Source organism: Eumetopias jubatus, unplaced genomic scaffold (genome assembly GCF_037043125.1).
Source record: "Eumetopias jubatus isolate StellerSeaLion01/CBP00866 unplaced genomic scaffold, mEumJub1_p1.0 scaffold_6, whole genome shotgun sequence".
Classification (NCBI taxonomy): domain Eukaryota; kingdom Metazoa; phylum Chordata; class Mammalia; order Carnivora; family Otariidae; genus Eumetopias; species Eumetopias jubatus.
The window spans coordinates 27,908,788-27,933,069 of record NW_028274812.1 but is presented as its reverse complement, the minus strand read 5'-3'; the positions used below and the strand labels follow the sequence as shown (position 1 = coordinate 27,933,069).

Below are 24,282 nucleotides of genomic sequence, written 5' to 3'. Positions count from 1 at the left end.
AAAAAATTACTTTATATTTTTCTGGAAGAAGTCATAACTCCTTAATAGAAAATTTTCATTCCTGGTCTATCTCTCCAGTGGTCCCCTCTTATTTCACATTCCTCCTGCCTGCTCTTCTTCACCATGCATCTATCTTTCAGTCTCTTGTCCTTGACCTGCTTCATCCTGCCAGAGGGACTTGCCAATGCTATTCCCTTTGCCTGGAAATCCTCCAACATTTTTTATCTAGTTAACCTCCATTCATCTTTAGATGTCAGCTCAAGTGTCATTTCCCCAGAGATGCTTTTCCTGACATCCCTGATCAGGTCCCTCCTTGACTAGGCTCTGATAGCACTGTGGATCTCTTTTGTACCACCTGCCATTGGTATCATGTTTGTTTGTATTACTATTTTATTAAAGTCTGTCTTCTCCATTAAACAGAAATCTCTGTGAAGAAAGAAAGTTCTTTATCTGCTGTGCTTCCTATTTTCTCCCCAGGACCTAGTATAATGTCCAGAACATAGTAAGTGCTTCATAAATACTTGCAGAATGAATGGAGCCAAGGTGATTATTTAATCTGAATTTAAGTCACTCCATTAGAAAATCCGGCCTACTCCAAAACTCCACAGCTATTTTTAATTCAAGAAAATATGGTTTTAAAAAATACTGAAATCATACTGAGCCTCAAATGCTGCTTTAACTTTAGAAGATTTTTGGGTTTTTTTTTTGTTATTGTTGTTGTTGTTGTTGTTTTTTTTAATGTTGCTTTGTCCCTCGATAGATACCAGGAGCCAGAATCCCTTAACCTAAAACCACACCCCAATGTTCAGAAACAGGTCTCAGATGAGTCAATGAGCCAGTTGATTCATTAGGCCTGTCACAGACTCTAGGAACATGCTGTTCTAATAGCCTAGCAACGTGTTTTTCAAAACATTATTTTCAGAAATCCTCAGGACCTGTGGCAGGAGAAGCAAAGTTCAAGGTAAGGAAACAGGCAAGTGAGCAGGGCTCTCATCATCTCTTCAACAAGAGTATCTCCAGTTTTGACTATGTTACACACTGCTTTTTTTTCTCTCCTTAAGAGGTCCTGGCAGAAGGCTTTTTTAGTTTTGGGGTTTTTTTTTCCTTCATGGGATAGTCATACAGAGAGAACACAAACTCTTCTTAATGCAACACTATCTAAATTAAAATATAATTGAGTTGAAGCTCATCTTGGCCAATGTCTCTGGCTAATCGTATCAACTAACCTAATGGATCATACTCAAGAAAGCTTTGTTTGAGGAACAAATTTGAACTTGACCCCTTTTCTAGACTTGAATATAGTAATTAAACTACTCCTCAAACTCCCTCTTTGCTGTCTACCAGCTTAGTCATACAATTTCCTTTTCCTCAACCAGAGAATTGGTGGTAGAATGTATTGGGCTTGAATCTCGAGTTATTCCAAGAAATACTGTGCTGGATGCCATTGATAGTTTGCTCAATTCCCATTCCACTCTTCTACTAGTTGAACACTTGCAAAACTAAAGATGCCTTATTCTAAATTCCAATGCATCTAGCATTCTGGACATGATCTAATTAGTTTGTGTTTAATTGGACATTGCACTAGTTAGATCACTAGGGTGAGATTTGGAAGGCAAGTGAAGTAATAATGCTACCTGTTTTATGATAAATCTTCTTTCATCCTTCCCTAGAGGATAACTGTGAACTGGAGAAAGGTAAGTACAGACTCTGGCCAGTAATGGGACCCTGATTCTGAGTTGATGATAATCTCTGTGGACTCAGAATGCCTCATATAGTGCATTCTTATAGTGGTCAGGTAATAAAAGTAAATTTAATGAGATATACACAACAACTGATAGAATTCATTTCCATTCCAGTTCCCTGATCTGTGGCATAGAAGTTATTATGGGATGCAAGGCCAAGTGGAAGCCAATGGAGTTCCTCTTTTGAACAAAATTTGTGCATCAAAAACATCTTGAAAAATGCAGGAGTGGTGAGATGTATCACTTCCCCACTTGACTCATTTATTTGAATTATACCCTCCTCTTCCAAAAAGATGGATCTTGAATAATAAAAAGGGTAATTGTAAATGTACTCAGGTGGTAACCATGGTGTGATTGCTATTCAGTTACAGTATCTCTGTTCTGGAGCCAATCAATATAGCTATTGACTGGAGAATTTTTTCCTTCCTTTTTCCAATAATTAGAAAGCATCAGAACAATTTCCTTTCACTTGGCTTTCATTGTCATCTAGATCTCTGTCACATATAATCTACAGGGTCTTTGATCTTTGTACCACCGGATATCATGTTGGTCCACTAAAGAGCTCATGGTGCTGATTGAACTTGGTATACCTTAAGTCCTACACACTGTAGATGCTTTAGTAAGATACACTGAAGGAGAGTGTTGGAGTTAAATTTCCTCTGGGGTTTGTTGAGACATTTCCTCTCAAGTAAAAGGCAAGTTGCTTTGCATCCTCTATTGCTAAGAAAGATTCACTGGGTTTGTTGGGTCTCTATGCATTTTGGAGGAAACACAGATTGCATTTAGTTGTGTTACCCATTTGCAAAGTAACCCGTAAGATTTTCAGCTTTGAGAAGGACCCAGACTAAATGACAGACTTCTCAACTAGTTCATGTTGCCAACAAGCAGCTCTGCCTCTTGTCTTTTATGATCCAGAAAATCCAACAATCTTCAAATTATCTCTGGCAGATCAGGATGCTATTTAGAGACTGTGGCGATTCTAAGTCTTTGGAACAAAGTCATACCCTCTTTAGAAAATAACTATTTTTCTTTTGAGAAAAAGTTCCAGACTCCCTGAGCCCTGATAAAAACTGAACACTTGAGTCAAGGGATATTAGGGAAACATGTGACCTGAATTTCCTATCATGAACTGGGTGTCCTCTGATACAGAACATCATAAAGTGTTCAAAAACATGCCAATATTAAGTGGAAATGGATTATAGGAGTCCACCCTCTAGTAGGTCTTACCATCAAGTTAGTTTGTGAAAGTAGGTGGTCCATCCTCTCAGTGCAACTATATCTACTGCCTTATCACTTTTTCCTCCTCTACAGTTATGGCATCTTGAAGAGTCCCTTATGACCACTTAACGTAAGAAGAAAAAAAAAAAAAAAGAAGAAGAAGAAGCCTGGTTCCCAGAAGGCTCTGCATGACATGATGGTACTGGCCAGAAGTGGACTTCTACAGTGTTAAACACACTCAGCTGGTGGCAGGAGGTCTGGATAAGAAGTATATGGATGGACCCCTAAGCAAATATTTCTGTGTCCATGTGAATGCAAAGCAAAATACACCTACCAAAAGGAAGCTTTCAAAAATCTAGGTGAATATAGAATTGCAAGGGACCCAGAATAGCCAAAACCATCTTGAAAAAGAAAAAAAAAAGTAGGAGGGCTCACACCCCCCAATTTCAAAATTTGCTACAAAGCAACAGTAATCAAGACAGTGTGGGGGTGTCTGGGTGGTTCAGTCAGTTAAGTGTCTGCATTCAGCTCAGGTCATGATCCTGGGGTCCTGGGATCAAGCCCAGCATCGGGCTCCCAGCTCAGCGGGAAGTCTCTCCCTCTCCCTCTGCCACTCCCCCTGACTTGTTCTCTCTCTCTCTCAAATGAATAGATAAAATCTTTTTTATAAATTTTTTTAAGATTTTTTTATTTATTTATTGGACAGAGAGAGACACAGAGAGGGAACAGAAGCAGTGAGAGAAGGAGAGGGAGAAGCAGGCTTCCCGCTGAGCAGGGAGCCTGATGTGGGGCTCGATCCCAGGACCCTGAGATCATGACCTGAGCCGAAGGCAGACGCTTAATGACTGAGCCACCCAGGCGCCCCATGAATAGATAAAATCTTAAAAAAATTCCTTGGTACTGGAACAAGGAAAGACATATAGATCATTGGAATCAAACTGAAAATTTAGAAATAAACCCACAGGTCTACGATTAACTTACTTTCACCAAGAGCACCAAGATCATTCAAGGGTAAAAGAATAGCCTTTTCAACAAAATGACACTAGACAACTGGATAGCCATTTATGAAAGAATGAAGGTGGACGCTTACCTCACACCATACGCAAAAATGAACTCAAAATGGATCAAAGACCTAAATGTAAGAGCTAAAACTATAAAACTCTTTTTAAGAAAACTTAAGATATACCTCCATAGCCTTAGATTTGGCAAAAGATTTTTAGATATTACCAAAAGCATGGACAACAGGGAAAAAATAGTTCATCAAAATTAAAACATTTTGTGCTTCAAATCACTCTATCAAGAAAGTGAAAAGACAAACCACAGAATGGGAGAAAATATTTGAAAATCATATATCTGACTAAGGTCTGGTATCCATAGTATATCAAGAACTCTTGGGGTGCCTGGGTGGCTCAGTCATTAAGTGTCTGCCTTCAGCTCAGGTCATGATCCCAGGGTCCTGAGATTGAGCCCCTCATCGGGCTCCCTGCTCCAGGGGAAGCCTGCTTCTCCCTCTCCCACTCCCCCTGCTTGTGTTCCCTCTCTCAGTGTGTCTCTCTCTCTGTCAAATAAATAAATAAAATCTTAAAAATAAAGAACTCTTACAACTTAATAATAAAAAGCAAATAATCCAACTTAAAAATGGCAAAGGATCGAAATAGATTTTCCTCCAAGAGAGATACACAAATGGCCAATAAACACATGAAAAGATACTCAACACCATTAATCATCAGGGAAATGCAAATCAAAACCACATGAGGGGGGTGCCAAGATGGCTCAGTCGGTTAAGTGTCTGCCTTTGGTTCAGGTCATGACCCCGGAGTCCAGAGATCAAGCCCTACATTGTCCTCCCTGCTTAATGTGGAGTCTGCTTCTTTCTCTCTGCCTGCTCTTGTGTTCTCTCTCTCAAACAAAAACAAAAACAAAAAACAAAACCAAAACAACCCATGAGATATCACTTCATACTGACTAAGACAGCTATAATCAAAAAGTCAGGTAGGTATTGTTAAGGATGTGGAGAAATAAGAACTCTCATACACTGCTGAAGGGAATATACAATGGTGCAGCTGCTTTGGAAAATAGTCTGGCAGTTCCTCAAATGATTAAACAGAGTTACCATGAGACCTAGGGATTTCACTTCTATGTATATACCTAAGAGAAATAAAAACATTTGTTTACACAAAACTTGTACGTGAATGTTTATAGGAGCACTATTTACAATAGCCAAAATGTAAAAACAAATTAAATGTCCATCAACTGAGGAATGGATAAACAAAATGTTATATATTCATGTACTGAAATATTATTCAGCCACAGAAAGAAGTACTGATACATGCTATGTGAATGAACCTTAAAAAACATTTTGCTAAGTGGAAGTGGCCAGTCACAAAAGACCACATATTACATGATTCCATTCATATGAAATGTCAAGAATGTTAGAGTTCCCTAACTCTATAGATACAAGAAGTAGATTAGTGGTTGCCTGGGACTAAGGGGCTGGAGAAATGAGAGAGTAAGAGGCTGATAGTCAAGGGGTATGGTGTTTCTTTTTGAGGTAATGAAAATGTTCTAAAATTGGCTGTAGGTGAGGGTTGTAATATCTATTAATATACTAAAAACCACTGAATTGTACACATTATATAGGTAATTGAAAGGGGTGTCAATTATGTCTCAATAAAGTTGTTTAAAAAACTCTACAGGGAGGCAGTGAAAGCCTATTTCCCCAGTGTCTCATACTTATTCCTTAGGCTCATGAACAAAATGGCTGTGTGAAAGGGATGGAGACTATATATAGACTCAACAATATGGACTTCCTTTGGCCAAGGCTTGTGGTGACACTACTGAGAGTCCACCTTCCCTGTGAGGAGAACCAATGCTGAACCCCTAGTATAGTTCACTGTATATAGTAGATTTTTTAATCCTTCTAACAGTGAGGAGATAAGACAGAGTGGACTGGACACTTTTCTGATGATAGATTCGTCTTCTCTGCTTCAATGCTTTTATCAGCAGCCCCCCTGACCACCCTAGAGTGACTGTAGCGACGTCTTACTCATGAGCATAATATTCGACCATACATTGCTTATGAGAGAAGAACCAAGTTCATGTGGAAGAGGTGAAGTCAGTCTCATACCCACAAAAATATTTGGCCTTCCGATATATCCCATCACTTAGAAACCCTTGGTTTTATAGGAAGGTAAAGTGGCTAATTGAAAACACAGTTTGAGAGACAGGACCTTGTGAGGTGGCCTATGAACTGGTATATATATGCTCTAATCTTGTGACCGATATATGGTGCTATTTCTTTCATAGATGGCGTTCACTGGCCTAGGATATAAGAAGTATATAATCCTCACTATTAAACATGGTGAACGACTCATGAATGGTTTGTTTCCCATACACTTGGTTATAACAATGGTTTCAAAGAATTGGAAGTTGAAGCTGCCTCCTGACTGGAGTTCTTCATGCCATTTAACCAACACAGAGAAAATGAGGTCCTTATGTGTTGTCTGGGGCAACTGGTTCCAAATATCAAGGGGAAGCAGAGTTGCTATATATACCACAGGACCAGGTAGAAGTATGCTTAGTATCTTCTGGGGTGCCTCTAGAGCTCTTCTATTCAATGATAAAAATTAATGTAAGGTTATGTTAAACGAATATAGGAAAGACCAAAAAGAACCCAACTCCATGAGAGTGAAGAGCTGAGGTACTGACTGGAAAGAAAGCGAACATTGAGTTAAATACTGAGAGAAGTTAGAGATATTAACTACCTTCATGACTAGTGGTGATTATGAGGACTGCAGTAAATATCCATATTTTCTTTCTTGCTTTGGTATGCGTGCCTTTATATATATATACACACATATATATGTATATACACACACACATATATATACATTAAACACTTTTCTTTTTCTCTTCCTCTGTCTAGTTTTTTTACATGGTAATGGTTTATTTTATAATTCACATTTTAGATTATATTATTCTAGGATTATGACTAAATTAGAAAAAATAATATGTCATTGAGAAATGAATATAAGAGCAAACTTCTGGTCTCCCATTTGGGTGGATGACAAAAAGTCTTAATTTCCTCAACAAAAAATCCTTCTGAAGTGTATCGTCCGGAACTTCACTCCCATGCTTAGGAAAGGAATAGAGCTTTAGGACTCCTTTTCCGCTGTCTGAAACTACTTTTCTTCCTAGGAGGTAGCAGTCTGGCAGCAGGCTAGATTGTGGGCTCTGCAGTCAGATGCAGCAGAATGTGAATCCTGACTTGGGGCGTGCAAGCCATGAGAACTGGCCAAGCACTGGAGCCTCGGTGCCTTGATTTCATGGGCTATAAAATAAGGATAGTAAAAGCCATCTTCTAGGGTTGTTCTGAGAATTAGGTCAAACGAGATGATTCTATAAAGCTCAGCAAAGCACAGGGCCTGGTTTGTGGGGCTACTCAGGGGCAGGAAGAGCAAATGCAAAGAAACTCCCTGAACTCACTTTCCCACCAGGGAGTGAAACGTTGCGTCATGGTCCAGCCGGAGTGGATCTCAGCCGAGGTGGTCCTCACCCGTCCATAGTAAGGTTCCTGTATATCTGATGTTTCATTAGTAAGGTCGCAAAAGAATTCTAGAATACCCCAACAGTCGTCTTTATTTTTCCATTGTCTCTGTCCATACCTATAGAAGGGAAAAGGCAAAGATCTGAGGGTTGTTGTGTGTTTTTTTTTTTTCCCATTGAAGGAGTCTTCCATTTTTTCAGTCTGTTAATTTTTTAGACTAGTTGGGATTTTTGTCCTCCAACATCAGAACCACTGTGAAAGCTTCCAGCTGCACTCATGTATCTTTTAAAAAGTTTTTATTCTTGGGGCACCTGGGTGGCTCAGTCCGTTGTGTCTGCCTTCGGCTCAGGTCGTGATCCCAGCATCCTGGGATCCAGTCCTGCATCGGGATCCCTGCTTAGCAGGAAACCTGTTTTTCCCTCTCCCTCTGCTCTTCCCCTGCTTGTGCTCGCTCTCTCTGTCAAATGAATAAATTTTTTAAAATCTTAAAAAAAATTTTTTTAGTTTTATTCTTGTTAATCAAAGCGTTACCTTGCTGAAAGATAAACTCAAGCCTGACACCTTCTGTATCAGTAGCAAAAGGGTTTTGGGGTTTTTAATACTTAGTGAAGTTTTTCTTCTGGTATCTGAACCAACTTCCACTTTTGAGTACTAGCTTCCCACATCCTTAATGCTTCTGAGGTTTCAACCCTGTGGTTTTCTTCACTTCTCATCAGCCTGCTGTTGAGTAATGTGGCCGATTCTGAGAAGTTGCTACCACTTTTCATCTCAGGTATTGCTTACTCAACACATCTCGTCGATCTTTTGTTGAAAATGGAGCGGGGGTTGCATAAATTTTAATGTATAAATAAAGATGCATAAACTTTACGGTTGCTATACAAAATATGTTGAGAAAAGCAGCAGGAGTTAAAAACTGAAAAACTTCTGGAAATAGTTCTTGTGACATTAACAAGAGGTTAATAAATGGGCAAATCTGACCTTGAACCTACCCTTGTGCTAGAGAGACAGGGATGAGGGTATGGAATAAGAATTGCTATTTTGGTCCACAGCTACATCTGATTTTCTGAATTTCGAATGAAAAATCGTGAACGTGAAACTATACTATCTCTGTCTCAGTCAGTATCTCTCAGCCAGCATCTCAAAATGTGGAAGAGAAGGAGGAGCCTCAAAAAACCTCCAGAAATGTGTGAGTGGGAAAACCCGCCATTTGCAAATCAGGGGTTTCTGTTTCCAGGCCTCGATCCAGGAAAGGAATTGCTTACATCTGAATTTGGCAGTGATCCACCAGAAGCAGCCCGAGGAGCATGCTGCAGCACGGTACAGGCGCCATTTGTTTTTGAAAAGAATTTTCTAAGTTTTCAAAAATGACTTTTGGATTAAAATATATTTTGTACGCTCATCTCCATGTGCCCCATAGCTGCTTCTTCAGCTGTCAATAACGTCAGCTTGGTTGAGTACCTACTATGTGCTAAGCAATTTGCTTCCAACATTCACTAGATAAATATGTAGAGAGCCCACCATGTGCCAGGCTCCATTGTGAAGCCAGAGGCTCAGCTGGTAAGGTCTCGGCGCTGGGTCTCTGAGGGATGAAGCGTCTCCCCAACAGAATGCACATCATCGTGCATTTTGTATCCCCAGGAAGCCTTCAAGGAGACAAGGCACTCCTGTCCCTGCCTCTGCTTCTTCTTAAACCCTCTGAAACTGAAAAAAGATCCTAACACTCCACTGCATTCTAGAGCATGTAATTCCAGGGGCCATCTCGGTCAGCTGGAGGAAGCTCAAATTACTTACGTTTTATACTGCACAAAATAGATACTGCTGTTGCTGGTGCAAGCCCTCCCAGGCTGCCAGTGCAAAATGTTGTGAAAATTTCGAGACTGGAAATGTACTCTCTGGGGTTTCAGACACTCGTGGGCTGACTGAGTTTCTAAAATAAAAAGAGACGGAAAAACTTTGAACATGAACACGGGCACCATTGTTCTTAGCAATACTTTGCAGTGTGATGCTTGCAGAAGGTGTTCCTAAAGTAGTTGCTAGAAGTGCAGTTGGGAGAGGTGGAGCCAGAAGTCAACATTTTGAATCTTGAATGTGAGGATTTTTATGCACGCTCAAGTTGCAGAACAACCGTGTTCCCGGCCAAAAAAAAAAAAAAAAAGGTGGTAATAGCCTCCCACCCTATTCACAAGCTCTACAGGGAATAAATAGCAGTGAAAAATTAGTGTCCTCTGTCCCTTCCGTGATGGTGATGGAATGTAATGACCAAGATGAAAAGCCCACACCAAGGCCACTCACCCACTTTCCTAGGAGCCATTATGTGACTGCTACACTGAGGCAAAATTCTGCCTGGGATCCATTTTTGTTCCAGGCCCTCAGCCCAGCACTCGGTTTCTCCTTTCTCAGGATCTTGCTCAACTGCTGGGTCTTGCCTTACTGGCCCCTAACCTCTCCCAGCTGACCTGGCTTTATTCCAGGTGATCAGCCCTTGTTGCCCGGGTCCTGAATGGCTGCACTTACCAGCTTGCATCCTGGCTCCAAGAACTCAAGCATAATTGCTGAGATGAACCCGTCCATGCTATCAGGGGAGACCGTCCAAGGCCCTGTTGTGGGGCCCACTGTTCCTGAAAAGAATCTTGAGTCTAATGGCAGCAGGAGAGGGTAAGTGTGTACTGTCAGTGGCTTATGCTTCGTTCCTTCATTCACTGAGTGGGTGATCAGTCTCACCTGCATTCAGTCCCGTGGAGGCAAGAGACTCTGACAAAATTGTATTCTAGAATCTGAAGGAAACTAGACCATGTCCCTCTAAAATAGGCCTCTTAGACATTTAAAAAAAATATATTGTGAGCTGAAGGCAATGAAGAAGCAACAAACACAGGAAAAGTCTCGATACCCTCCCCCTTTTCTGCCTAAAGGCAAGATATAAATTCTCCTTTTATTGGAGACAGACTTCTCGGCCCAGGAGGACGCCAGAGGAGTCTGCCAACAAACCTTCCATTAGTTTCCTCCCGTATATTGACCTTACCACAGTTTGCCACCCTCAGAAGCCTAAACCTGCCTTCCTGTGTCCCGTCAGGTCTGTGTGAATGTATCGCTCTTTGTTGAAGATGCCAGATGAGCTGGAACACTAAACCGCCATCTGAGTCACTCTTCGCTTATGTTCCTCCCTCTTGATACGTGCTGCACGTGTTAACGAATGATTTGTTTTTCTCTCGTTAATCTGCCTTTTTGTTAACTTAGGCTGAAAGCCTAAGATGGGGCAGAGATAAAGTTTTCCTCACCAACAAGTGTGACCTTTCCGATCAGGGATAGGAAGTTGGGCAGAAGGAGAGGCCATCAGGAAACAACCTCGTCTTTTCCCCTGACTTCATCTCCTACCAGACGCCCCCTTCTCCAGGATGCTCTCCTGTCTCCTGCCCCACCGTGCTGGGTGTGCTCCCGCCGGGTGTGTCCCTGCACTGGCCCTGCTCCACCCTGGAACTCTGCACGCCTCCTTTCTTCACCTCCTTTAAACCTTTGCTCAAAAAATCATTGAGATGCAAGAATGTACTTCTGAGCCCACGATCTCAGCTCTGAACATTCAAGATTTGTTATGTTCTAATGAAGGGGGCTGGTTGGTTTTTGTTTGCTTTTATTTTTATTTTTTGGAACTCCTTCAGTGTGTCAAATGGTGGTGTGTCCTTGGAAAGAGCCTACCGCCGCCATTGATTTAGCTCACCCAAATCACGACCGGATCAGTCCTTGTAATACAGAAAAATTCCAGAAGTGTCAGGACGTGAGGAACACTATCTCCTGGATCCTGCGCCTAGAGTTGATTTGCCACCCCTGAAGATAGTCAGTTCAGTGTCCTTTAGCGCCTCTGTCTCTGGATTTCTTGTCTCACTTTTGTACCATCACTGCGGCTCCCTCCGACGATAAGACCAAATCACTGTGTACCAGGTGCTGAGGGCCTGTACCTGCCTTAACTCAATCTGCCCAGCTGTTCGACAAAAAAGGGACTATTGCAGTCTCCCTCTTCCAGACAAAATTGCTGACGCTGATTTTGTACCCAGGCATCTGACTGCAGAGCCTGCCTGTCACCCACCACAGAAACCAAGAGCAAAGCCTCAGAGAGGGGAGCTAACGGTGCGGAAAAACAACGAGGGCCTGGGGATATTCTTTCTCCCCCTCTTTCCCTCCTCCTCCTCCTGTGGCATCCACCGACCACTGAACACATAGGAACATTAGACAAGTATCAGGCACTGTGCTGAAAGCCTTACGTCTTATCCCATATTCACAACCACTGAATAAGGTAGCACGTTTTACAGATGGGGAAGTTGAGGCTTAAGGACATTGTGGCTCTTGCCCCAAGTTACAGGCCCGGTAACATGTAGAGCCCCGAATCATTTTGACAGCACTAGTTTCCCGCCATAGTTTGCTAAACGAGCCCTTTCTATTGCCAAGGACCAAAAGTATAGTCTACTCAAATCCATACATTTCTGAACAATGAGGGCTTGAATTGCTTTCATGTTATCAGTCCCTGAGCAACTGTATTGTCTTGGGAACATTACTTGAGTCATTTACACTGAGAGGTACCTATCTTTAACGGGGGGGGGGGGAGTTAATGGCTTTGATCAGAGGTATCTTGGGGTGACAAGTTGTTCTCTGCTCTTAAAAAGTTCTCTGTGAAGACCAACAGCAAATTCTCACATGCAGTTTATGGTCTCTATTCTGTCAGGCACTGCTCTAAGCACTTGAGTATATATTAACTCGTGTGATCCTCACAGTGACTTACAATCCCCATCCTACAGATGAGGAAATTAAGGCACAGCGGGGGTAAAGTCAATTGCCCAAGGTTTCCTAGATGGTAAATGGCAGAGTTGGGATCCAGACTCAGGTCGTCTGGCTGAGGAGCCTGCTCATAACCACTATGCTATAGTGTCCCTTGAAGGCAAAAGAAGTATGAAGTTTCTTAAGTGTCTCCTCTTTAGTAGCTACATATTAAGTCCACCTGGAGTTACGCAGGCTGCAGAGAGAGACTGACCCCATGTCTGTTCTGACCATTTCATGTCAGAAGAAAGCTGACAATTGGACAAAGCCAAGAAAAGCACTAGAGCCCTTTCCAGCAGTCCCTTGAGCAGACTCAGATGACAAAGTCGTGAGCAATTAAAAAGAAGTGAAGCACTTACCTATGACACCAGTCGGGAAGAAACTGATGAGGAAGCCTAGAAAGCAATGTTTAGGCGTCATGGTTGGAGCGCGACCAGTCAGACAACCAGTGGTCCCCTCACTGAGAGCACAGCTCTGGACAGAAGAGGAAACTGGAGAATTCTCATGCTGGACATCCCCTCGTGGGTTTAACCATGGTTCCTTGAAGCCACTACAATTTCACTTTGTCAAGACACTATGTTGTTTATTATTTTAGGGTTATTATAAAAGTATAGAAATCACTTCAGAAAATATTTGCCATAAGTCACTTCAATGTGGAAGCTTGTTTTTGTTGGGACTGGGACTTTGTCAGCTCTGAAAAGGCAAAACACTGAGGACTGGCAGACTGCAGGGCAGGGTAGGGCAGGAATTGTGCAAGGTACTTGAAGGTGGGGGAATCCAGCAGCTCGTGACGCCCTCAGGGAATCTAGCCCTGGGAGGCAGAGGTGCTGCCAGCCACCAGCATGTGGCTGGCAGGGTGATTCTGAGAAATGTTCTTGGCAGTTACAGCTACCCGGGCTCCCGATCGTGGTTCAAGCTGGTGGGGTCTCTGGTTGATTCTTCCTTTTCCTCCCTTCGTGGAAGCTCTCTAACTTCCTGGGTATATCTCAGACCCTCTACACCCTCTGGCTCTCCACAGGGCTTCCCTGCCCCATGCATCTGTCTTCCCAGTCCGTGGCGGCCCCGGGGCCCCACTCAACCAATGCTCTTCCTTTTCCATTCCCACCCTCTGTTTCCAGCCATCTGAGGAAGATTCGGAACTGTGAAACTACATGAGTCCTTAAAAGGTTGAATGTGGAGGACAATCATTTCGAGCTACATTCTATCTTTTTCATATCTTCTTTGAAATCTGATCGAACTAGGTCATCTGTTCTTTGCCTATGATTCATTATATTTATTTTTCTTACCATTTTTCTAACTGCATGTTTGTAGAGGCACTAAAATTGTACATTAAAGCCCAAGAAGAAAGTCATAATTTTTTCAAGTGAGGATTTTTAGGTCAAAAGAGGAAATACCTCTGTAGTCTCTTTTAAGTCCTTGGTAGAGTAGCCTCTGTAGTAAGTACTAGGGAGGGCTGTGAAGCAGTTCTCATTCATTCCTTCCCTCAGTAACAAGGAACAGACATTTGCTGCCTGATTAGTCTCAGCAGCAAGGGTGCAGCAGCGATTAAGATAGACATTGCCCCTGCCTTCCAAAGCCTACTTGTAAAGGAAAGTAGACATAACTGCCAGAGCACTATAGAGGGGTTTGTGAAGATAACGCCAGGCTTTCCAGTGCCTCCATGCTGTGTCCAACTTCAGAACCAGACCCCTCATCTCCTCCAGGTGGGATTTCCATTGCTCAGAAGAGAACGAAGGCTTTCAAGGAAGAAACATGCAACAGATCTTAGGCTCCCTTTGTACCCTCTGGTGCTCCTTGTTTTCTAGATGTCTCAGCAACACCTACTTACTCACTGACTTTACCCAGTGAGCTCTAGACTTTGCATTCACCTTGTTTTTTTTTTTTTTTTTTTAAGTAGACTCCATGCCCAGCATGGAGCCCAATGTGAAGCTTGAACTCACGACCCTGAGATCAAAACCTGAGCTGAGATCAAGAGTCGGATACCCAATCGACTGAGCCACCTAGGAGCTCCACATTAACCTTGGCTTTTAAGTGGGGGCAGGGGAGTGATAACCTGTGTTTGAACTACTGATGTTCCATATCTTCTGCACAAATAGCTCTTGTTTCAAAGCAACCCAATTACCCCAAATTCCAGTTAAGAAAAAAGGAAAAATACTTTAATTCAAGGTTTAATAAGTAGTGCGGCCAACAGTAAGATCAGGGTTTCCACTGGGTTACTGACTTTTGTAGAACGAATAAGGGACAATTAGAGGGGAAGGGAGAGGATCACAGAATATACTAAGAACTGAATTCTCTCAAAGACATGTGAACTTTTGTGCTATGTTAAATTGCAGAAACCAAACCAGTCCTATAACCATTCAATGAGCTCTCTGGTTGTGTGATATAATCTGCCTAAAAGCCAATTCTGCCACGATGTCTCAGGTAGATGAGAAGATAAAATTAAATCCTAAAATCCTCCCAATTTGGAAGCAGAAGAATTTGAACAGAATTATTTCCAGTGAAAATACATTTGCTTTGGGAGGAAGAAAATGACAGATAACTGGAGATGTCTGCTCTACTTTGCTTCAAGCATGAAATGCTGGCTTCCAACTCATTACCCACATTCCTCCCCTGCCCTCCCCCCTCTAATTCATCGGCAGGAAGAGTCCACCTTGACAGTGACAGGGGTGCCTCCATCGTGTTGGGTCTGGAGAGAACTTGCCTAAGCCCCTGCCTTGGACAGACCTGATTCTCTTCTTTTTCTCTGTGGCTTCCTGGAGACCAACAATTCACCTAATTAAGAAATCATTATTAATTATTTTTAAGTGTGATATGGGATTTTGGTTATCATTATTATTATTGTTAGAAATACATATTGAAGTATTACAGATAACATGACACGATGTCTGGGATTTGCTTCAAAATAATCCAAAGGGTCAGGAAGAGGGTGACCAGCCGGTCACAAGCTGATAATTATTGAAACTGGGTATTGGGTACAGGGATACTCATTATACTTTCTACTTTTATATATATTTGAGCTTCTTCATAACAAAAGGAAAAGGAATTTAAAAGCTTATCTACAAGATGACATCTTTATAAAACTTCTTTTGGTAATTTAAATGCCATTTTAGTGTTGGTAACGGGAACTAACAACTATGTGTTAAATCCTTTTTATGTGTTATTTTAGTTAATCCTCAGGACAAGCCCAGGAGGTCAGTATTATTATCCTGATATTACAGATGAAGAAAACGAGACATAAGCTCAAAGAACCTAACCAGCTCTACAGCATGTAGTGACAAAGCAAGGGGTGAAGTCAGGTCTGGCTGAACTAAGGGGTCTATTATAAAATCAGTATGTGTTATTCTTCACTTGTAATATTTATTCCATAAAGCGATAGAACAATGTCAATTAAGACTTGGCCATTCATTCCTTTAATTGTTGATTCACTCAAATGAATGTTTACTGAGCATGTGCTGTATCCCCGGGCACTGTGTTAGGGATGCAGTGATGAACTAGAGGGCAGAGCCGGTCCTGATCGGGCCAGCTTCCTTTTCTTCAGCCACGTCTTGGTAGTGAAGGGCCACATGTTCCTTATTCTCTTTCAGAAAAGTGTTTAAAAACTGCCTCATTGGAGTGTATCTAAGATGGACTGGGTTTCCGCTCCAGGTTCTTTCCCTCATTCTATGATTTGGTAAATGGGAGGCCTCGTTCTAAAGTTAATTTAACAGAGCACAATGATAACTTGAAATCCACTCTTCTCCTCCTCAGACCTAGAGAGAACCATATACTTGTAGTACCAATAACTGGGAAACTATTTGTTCTTTGTTATGCTCCAGGCCCTCAATAACTCTGAATAATACTCATGACCTTTAAGCAGTTCTGCATTCTGGAAATAACTGGCATGCATTTCAAAATAGTTTATGGACTTGAATCCAGAAAAAAAAAAAGGAACTTCATTGTTCAAATACATGCAATAAACACAATGACCAATCTGATCAAGTTTAGTTTTGATTAATTTTTGGACCACGAACACTAATACATTATTTAAAATCTCCATTCATAAGACTGAGGGCGTCCTTAGGGTAACTTTCCACTCTTCATGCCTATTGTTCTGGTTAAAAGATGTTATTGATTTTGCTTTGACTGTTCTTGACCAAGGTCTTTTACTGACCCTGAAAACCCTATTGGATATAACCAATCATTATGCCCATCCACTAGCATATGCCTGGACATTGTTTCAACTCTGGAAAGATTTCCATGGCATAACCAGAATCCACCCAGTTGTCACGCCCTCCACTGCAACCACTCGGGTCCCCACCACTACTATCTGTTCCCCGGGCTGTGGCCGTAGCCTCCTGTCCATTCTCCCTACTGCTGCCTCTGTCCTCTGCATCAGTAGGAGTGTTTCTTCAAAATGTTCGATCAGAGCCTTTGCTCAGAGCCTTCTAATACCTTCACATCTCTTTCAAAATAAAAGTCCATATTTTTCTACTCACCTACAAGGCTGTGGACCGTCTGGCCCCATTACCTCTAACTTCACCTCTTCCACTTCTCCTAACCCACAGTGCTCCGGCCCTAATGGCCTTTTTGCTGTTTCTCAGGCATGCCAGGCTCATCCCCATGCTAAGATCTTTGACTCCCTGTCCCCTCTGCTTGCATACTCTTTCTGAGATGCCGAGCCTCACCAGTCACCCCCTTTATGTGTCTACTCAGATATTACCTTACCAGTGACTTCTTCCATGGCCACCCAGCATGGCTGCACTTCTCCCCGCTGCCATCTGGCCGCATCTCCTTTGTCCGCTTAATTTTTCTGCATAACATCTATCATCATTTGATAGCCTGTTTATTTTATTCTTGCTGTCTATCTTCCCCGCTAGAATAGAAACTCCAGGAGTGACCTCCTGACATTGTAAGCGTTGTTCACTGTTCCACTATGGACAGTGCTGGGCACGTAGTAAGCACTTGCAGCATAGCTAGGGAATCAATGAAAAGGGAATGTATTTTAGCACCTGGCCGGAATTTACAAGATTTAAGCCACAAGAACATGAAGATGCTTCTCTGCTTCTTATGGTCTGGGGTGCGAGTCCTGATGAGACGGGGCTGAGATTGTCAGATCTGCAAGGTCACTGTGGTTCCTTCAGACACACACAGACAACTAGGGCTTTGCAACACCATGTGGCACCTCTACCAACTCTCCAGCCAGACCAGTAATCTGTGTGACCTGGGATGTAGCTGCTTCTTGACGGTTGCAGAGATTTCCCTGATCAATCATCTGGGTGCTTCTCTGGGTGGGAAATGGGGTACATGCTGGGGGGGTTGCATTTCTTTGGCAATTTTCTAATTTGAATTCTCCTGATTAGTCCGTTCAGATGTTCTCTTTTAGATTCAGTTTCTACAAATTGTATTTTCTTTAGAAGAATGTCCATTTCATTCATGCTTTTAAATTTATTTGCAGTTATGCAAATTATTTCCTAATGATATCCATATTCGACTTCCCTTGTTTCTGTGATTTCTCTTTTATAATTTCCTATTTTGAGTGGTGATATTTTCTCCCTTCTCTAAAATTTTATTCTTAGTTAAGTCAGCTAGTTATTTATCTTCAAAATTTTTTCAAGGAACCAGATTTTGTAATTAGTTGTACCTCCTACTTTTTAAAAAGATTTCATGTTTCATTCATATCTCCTTTTGCCTTTTAAAATTCCTTCCTACTGTCTTCTATTTCATTTGTTGTTTATTTTTATAAGAACTCTGGGAATCAGATGTTTATTTGTTTTATTCCTTTTTTTTGAAAGACCCAAAAACTTTAATAACAAAAACCCTAACATTTGAATAGGGTTATGAAGGTTTCAGTGGACATTTATGCACATGATCACTTTTTCTGCTTTAAAAAAATTTTTATTATTTAAGTACAATTATATTTGTTTCATTCTTTATTTTATATCAATACAAGTAATTTACAGTAGAAATTTACTCTGAAATATATCCCAGGGGCTCTGTCTTTTGCTCTGAAGTGGAATATTTTCCTTATTTTTTTCTTTAACAATTCTCAATTTAGATCACTTTTCCTGACCCATGGATAAAACTTTTTAATTTTAATTCTCATTGTTTTTTCATGATTTCCAGAGAAGAAGATGCTGACTTATGCAACTATGTGCAGCTGGAAATCCCCTTTTATTGCTTTGCTTTCTGGCAATTGAAGGACAGAAGGATGGATTAGTATTCATTTGTGATTCATGAACAAAGATAAAATATGGCCACACAACTGTTTAGGTGTAATATCCATTCGACAAGATGTACACTGAGCTCCTAAACAAAATTTAGAAACCCTCATGAACCTCAGAGTAAGGAAAGTACTTTTTGCATTTTAAAGTAATGAATTCTTGTCTTATTTTACTGTAGCATTGTGAGTAACCACCATAAATAACTTATTAGTATTAGAGTGTATTTCCAGCTTTACCTAAGGCTATTTCTGGAGGGAGCTGCCTGGTTATCAAAGTTAAAGCATGACTTATATTCAAAAACAACCAGGAAGAGCCTGCACTTTGGAAACAGATAAAGCTTGAGTTCGAATCCCTCAAAATAGATCTGTCTCAGCTTCATCCACTTGCCATGGGTTTCCCATCCTGGTATTCAAAGGCCCGGTTCTTATCCCCCCAAATGCCCAGGCAAACCTAGAGCACAGACTAAGTTCATTTGATTTCTGGGACCTCTGGATTCTTTACCTGAACCCATTTAAACATCCCATATTCAAAAGGTACAAACTTCAAGGTTATAGATAAGGGAGTGTCACGTACCGCACGGTGACTAGCGTTAATGATACTGTACTGTACAACTGAAAGTTGCTTAAGAACTCTTAAAAGTTCTCATGACAAGAAAAAAAAATTTCTAACTATGTGTGGTGAGGAATGTTAACTAGACTTACTGTGGTGATTATTATATAATATGGACAAACACCGAATCATTCTGTTGCATACCTGAAACTAATATAATGTTATATGTCAATTTCATGTCAATGTTCTAAAATCCCATATTCCCCAAGGTGGGGGCCCCACCTTAATACTGCAGAGGGCGCTTACCTTCTTCCCACCCGTGTCCTTCTGTCAGCCAAACACAATTCCAGCAGAGGTTCCTGGGCAAGGCTGCAAGATCCAGAGTCCCATGTCACAGCTCTTGGCTGACTCTTTAGCCTCTCAGGTGCACCTTTTCCCAGGCTCTGTGGCTCCCCATGGCCCCAGCCCTGCCATCCTCCATGTTTTATGTACATTCTGAGTTCCTACTATGTTGTATTCTCAAGATATATGCCTTTGGTTTCTAGTTTACAAAAAACAAAACAAAACAAAAAACCACTTTCCTGTGCCCTTGTTTCCTCACTTGGAAAAAAATGTGTAATACCTGCCTCACCAGATAGCAAGGAGGGTCAGTAAGAGAAATTTGCCAAACATCTGCCCGTAGCGGAGCCATGATAAATATCAGTCCTCCTTCCAGGCTTGGTGAGTTGGGACAGGTGCCATAATGTTCCCCAAACTGTCAAGCAGGAGTCAAGCAGGAATCCTGCTGTGTGGAGAGAGAGGAAATCCTGCATGCCACAGGTCCGGAGAGGGAGGGAGTCAGGTCGGTTTCCATGCTGGCCCTACCTGAGCACTATGGAAATGATGGGAACAAACAGTTCTATAAATGGCATAACACGGGTAGATCATTGACGTAAAACCAATTCACTGCATTTGGCAAACTGTTACAGGACAGGGAGGTTAACACCCTTCAAAATCAAAGAGCTGGGTTTGGGGGTTCTTTGCAACTTATCTAATTTTTATCATCCGACTATAATCCCACACCTTTATTCCATTTATTCCATATATTTGGTTGAGTCAGTTCTGGTTTGCAAGAATTTCTGCAATTCTGTACAAGTTTTCAAATTTCTGGAGTGTCAATAACAGACATACTCTTCCTCTACACACACACATACAGACACACACACACACACACACACACACACACACGGTTGCAAAAAGAATAACACTGATTTGGGCATGATGATAAGCCAGATAGGAGTGGCTGCATAGAAAATTAGACAATTCTGCGAGTCAACAAATATTGACTCGCACACATTGACTCGCAAACATTGACAGAGCACACGTGCTCTGTGTCAGGCACGGTCTTAAATTCTGGAACTATATGGTGGGTTAGGCAAGTTCTGGTGCACATAGAGCTGACATTCTAGAAAGTGTGTGTGTGGGAGGCAGACAGTGAATAGGCACACGACTATTCCGTCAGTGGCGATCAGTGCTGTGGAGACAAAGCAGGGTGCGGGGAGCAAGACTGCCGGGCAGATGCCGCTGCACAGAGTGGGGGAGGGAAGGCCACGCTGACCAGGTGCTGTGTAAACAGAGGTCTGAGCTGGGGGAGGCAGGCAGCCAGGCAGACAGGGGGGAAGCACAATTTGAGAGAGGGACAACAAAGTCCAAAGGAAAGAGCGAGAGGCCATGTGGTTGGAGGGGAAGGAGCAAGGGCCAGAGTATTGGCAATGAGATCAGGAGCACCCAGTGATTGGGGCAAAAGGCCTTGGGAGCCATGGCAAGGATTCTGGATGCTTTCTGAGAGAAGGGGAAGCCACTGGAAGGTTTCAAGCACAGAACTTGAAATGAGACTAATAATAAAATGTCTGATGCTGAAGTAGTGGATTGGGAACATAAGATGGGGGGAGCTCTGACGCCCCTATTCTGGTTGTTCCTTGTCTGCGTCAGTGCAACACAAAGCCATTTATCTTTTGCCTCGAAGTGGCAACACTTCCTGGGGAGAGTCCTGGTTCTGCTTGATGGCACTGCTCAGCTATGAGGATGAGAGGACATTTTGAAATGGGAAGGAAGCTGAATTAAAATACTATCCTTATGCACGTTAAAATACGGAAAAAAATAATAAAATTTGTAGCTCAGGATCCTACATTCATTGTTTCTTAGGTTTGGTAGTTTCTTCCCAACTAGCTCTCCCCTGCACCCACCACCCAATTTATGCTTAAATGTCACTTACTCAAGAGGCTGATCCCCAGTCTCAGCTAGGTCCCCTTGTTATGCTGCGGCTGCACCCTGGGCTTTTGTTTGTAATTGACAATGTGATGATTTGTTGGTTCCTTCCCACACTTGGGGAGCTGATCTTTATTAAGTGCTTGCATAGGGCCCTTCCAAGGACTGCGCTAAGGGCTGTAGGAGCTAATCTCATAACCATGTGTGTGCTAAGTACTATTGTTATCCCCGCTTCAGGGTAAGCCAAGGCAAAGAGAAGCCAAGTGACTTGCTCCAAACCACTAGGTGAGTAGCAGAGCTGGGGCTCTAACTCAAGGGTCTGACTTCAGAGCCCCTGCTCTTCATGGACCACTACCCCACACATATTTGAGACTAGAGGCTACTGGTGCGTCCTTGGCTCTCAGTAGGTGAAAAAATGTTGACCCAAAGACTTTTCTTAGACCACATCCTCATTCAAAGTTGATCCATCTTTGAGATTTGAACTTAGAGCGCCCTTCTCCAGCCATAATTTCTAGCTCAGGGCGGGTTAGTGTCAGGGACACCTGTTGCTCAGGCCCACGCACTTCACCCCGCCCACTGTGGGTACCAGGCCACCATTCTCGGTCTTCTCCAGCAGGAGAGAAGGGCCATTCAACCCTCTCCTCAGTGGTGCTCTAGATCCCTCCGTCTCCTTCCCGGAGCCTCTAGGCTGGCAATCCCATTCTCACTCTCCTTATTCTGAAAAAGTGGCTTTGCGTGGGGTAGCTACGTGACAGGCTCCTTTTCCTCTTCAAGCCTTCGTCCCTTCACTGAGGAATGCGGGGAACATGGGATTTTAGCAATGAGGCCGCCCAAGAGAAGCACTCAGCAGGGTGCCGGGCACACAGTGAGGACTCAATCTCAGTGGTTCCTAGGTTACAGAGGTTTCTGAAGAATCTGAAACATCCCCTAAACTGAAGCGTTAATCTTTGATGGGAGACTCAACGCAAGCCGGCCACCCTTTTGCCATCTCTTTGGCACACGTAAGTTATCGGATGTCTGTTTCTGGCTTTCTTTTCCCCTAGCTGCTTAATTTCTCCTCACCCCTTTGGTTTTTAACGAGCGTTCCTTTATCGCCTCTTAACACAGCTGAAGCATCCCGCGAAACATTCCCTACTCTAAGATCTCTCTACCACCACACTTGCCAACAACCACTAGCAGGCAGAGATTTCCTGGAAAAAGCCCGGAGGCAGAATCTTTATCCCACCAGTCACCAGGCGAGTCACTACCCGTGCTGTCATGCTTTCTCGTCTTCAATGGGGACAGCAATTCCTCCTCCCAGCGTGCTGCAAAATGAAATGAGGTGGGGTATTTTTACAAGCAGTTCAATAATTATACATTTGTTCTTTTGTTCATTCATTCCTCCCTTCATTCTTGATTAGCAGCTCTAGTTAGAAAGCAGCCAACAGTCTGACTCCAGAATCTAGAGGCAGAAAAGGAGCAAATGCAGAGCAAGTATCTCACCTCATAACTGAAACTATCCATCACCCTATAAAACTGGAATTTTTGATCTAAGTCACCCTTCCATATTCTTGGGTATAAAAACCAGTATCTTAATGTGACACAGCCAGTGGTCTTAGACACACTTCAAGTTGGCATGAAATGATGCAATGACTGTTGGGTGACTCGTAATAATTCAGGAGAAAAATTAATTTAAGCAGAACTGTGTCAAGAAGAGGATCCCCTTACCAGTTAATACAAGTGCAAACTTACTCTTGGAGACAAAAGATGGAGAGAATTTAATTCAACTCCCATGAGGCTAAGTGATTTACTCACAGTCACCAGCTTTTGACCTAAAATTTAGTAGGTATATTGCTCTAGGGAAATAGACCATACCAACTCATCAAAGTCTGAAGACAAGGAAATAAAATATGAAGAATAATATTAGCAGCAAGGCATGATTATCCTTATTTATAGATGATACAGTGGTATACTGGCACAACCAATCAACTGAAAACTCAAAAAGTTTGGATGTTGGCTGTATCAAAAATAATCTGTAACAATACGTTTTTGTTTTTGCTTTTTACAAATAGCCAGTTAGAAACTGTAACATCAAATACCAAGGAATAAATTTAGTAAGAAATACCCTACCCCCTGAAGAATAACACTCTCATGAGGGATATAAGACTTGAATAGAGACATAGTCCCCATTCTTGCAGAAGAACATTCAACTTCGTAAAACATAAGGTATTCCTGAACATTGTATAGGGCAAATGCAATGCCAATACAACTCCTAAAAGACTTCAAAACTTGGGGAGAAACTAGGTGAACATTCTTAGAGTTCACCACAAAGAACAATTGTTGAGGAGAAACATGAGCAATAAGCATTGACCTAAAGTATTAAGGAGGGCCTCAAAAGTTAAAATATGCCAGTATAAAGCTCTAATGATTAAAATAGTAGGATGCAGGGCCACCTAGCTGGCCCAGTCGGTAGAGCGTGCAACTATTGATTTAGGATTCTAAGTTTGAGCCCCATGTTGGGTGTAGAGATTACTTAAAGATAAAATCTTTAAAAAAAAAAAAAAAGGAATAAAGAAAGATAGGTAGATAGATAAATAAATAATAGGATATAAATACAAGAAAAGACAGAACAATGGAAGTCCCAGAAGCACTGAGAATTTGGCATATGATACACGTGATATTTGAAATCAGCACAGAACTTAGATGATTTAGTAGTATTGGGATGGCTAATTTATCAAGGAAAATATGAGTTGAATTGTGTCCTCCAAGAAGATATAAAGTCCTAACCCCTGGTGCCTATGAATGTGATCTTCTTTGGAAATAGGTCTTTGCAGATCCAATCAAATTAAGATGAAGTCATACTGAATTAGAGTGGGCTCCAATCCAATGACTAATGTCTTTATAGAGACAAAGATTTGGACACAGAGACACACAGGATAGAATGCCATGTGACAAGAGGCAGCGGCTGGAATGACACAGCTAAAATTCAAGGAAAGCT

At 42.0% G+C, this 24,282-nt stretch overlaps 1 protein-coding gene across 3 annotated transcripts in view; it reads right to left on the bottom strand.

Moving 5' to 3' along the window:
* Positions 1–22,434, bottom strand: part of IL22RA2 (interleukin 22 receptor subunit alpha 2) — a 33,823-nt gene extending 11,389 nt beyond the window's left edge. The window contains exons 1-5 of one of the 3 annotated variants that reach the window (XM_088023863.1): positions 19,365–22,434; positions 17,014–17,261; positions 12,669–12,704; positions 9,298–9,433; positions 7,446–7,624 (exon numbers count right to left, since the gene is read on the bottom strand). In XM_088023863.1, coding sequence (XP_087879989.1) covers positions 7,446–7,624; positions 9,298–9,433; positions 12,669–12,704; positions 17,014–17,029 — 367 coding nt within the window. In that variant the 5' untranslated portion in view covers positions 17,030–17,261; positions 19,365–22,434. Of the gene's footprint in view, positions 1–7,445; positions 7,625–9,297; positions 9,434–10,020; positions 10,125–12,668; positions 17,262–19,364 lie in introns of all 3 variants that reach the window. The other 2 variants (XM_028121420.2, XM_028121419.2) reach the window with 2 other exon arrangements.
* Positions 22,435–24,282: the final 1,848 nt, after the last annotated feature.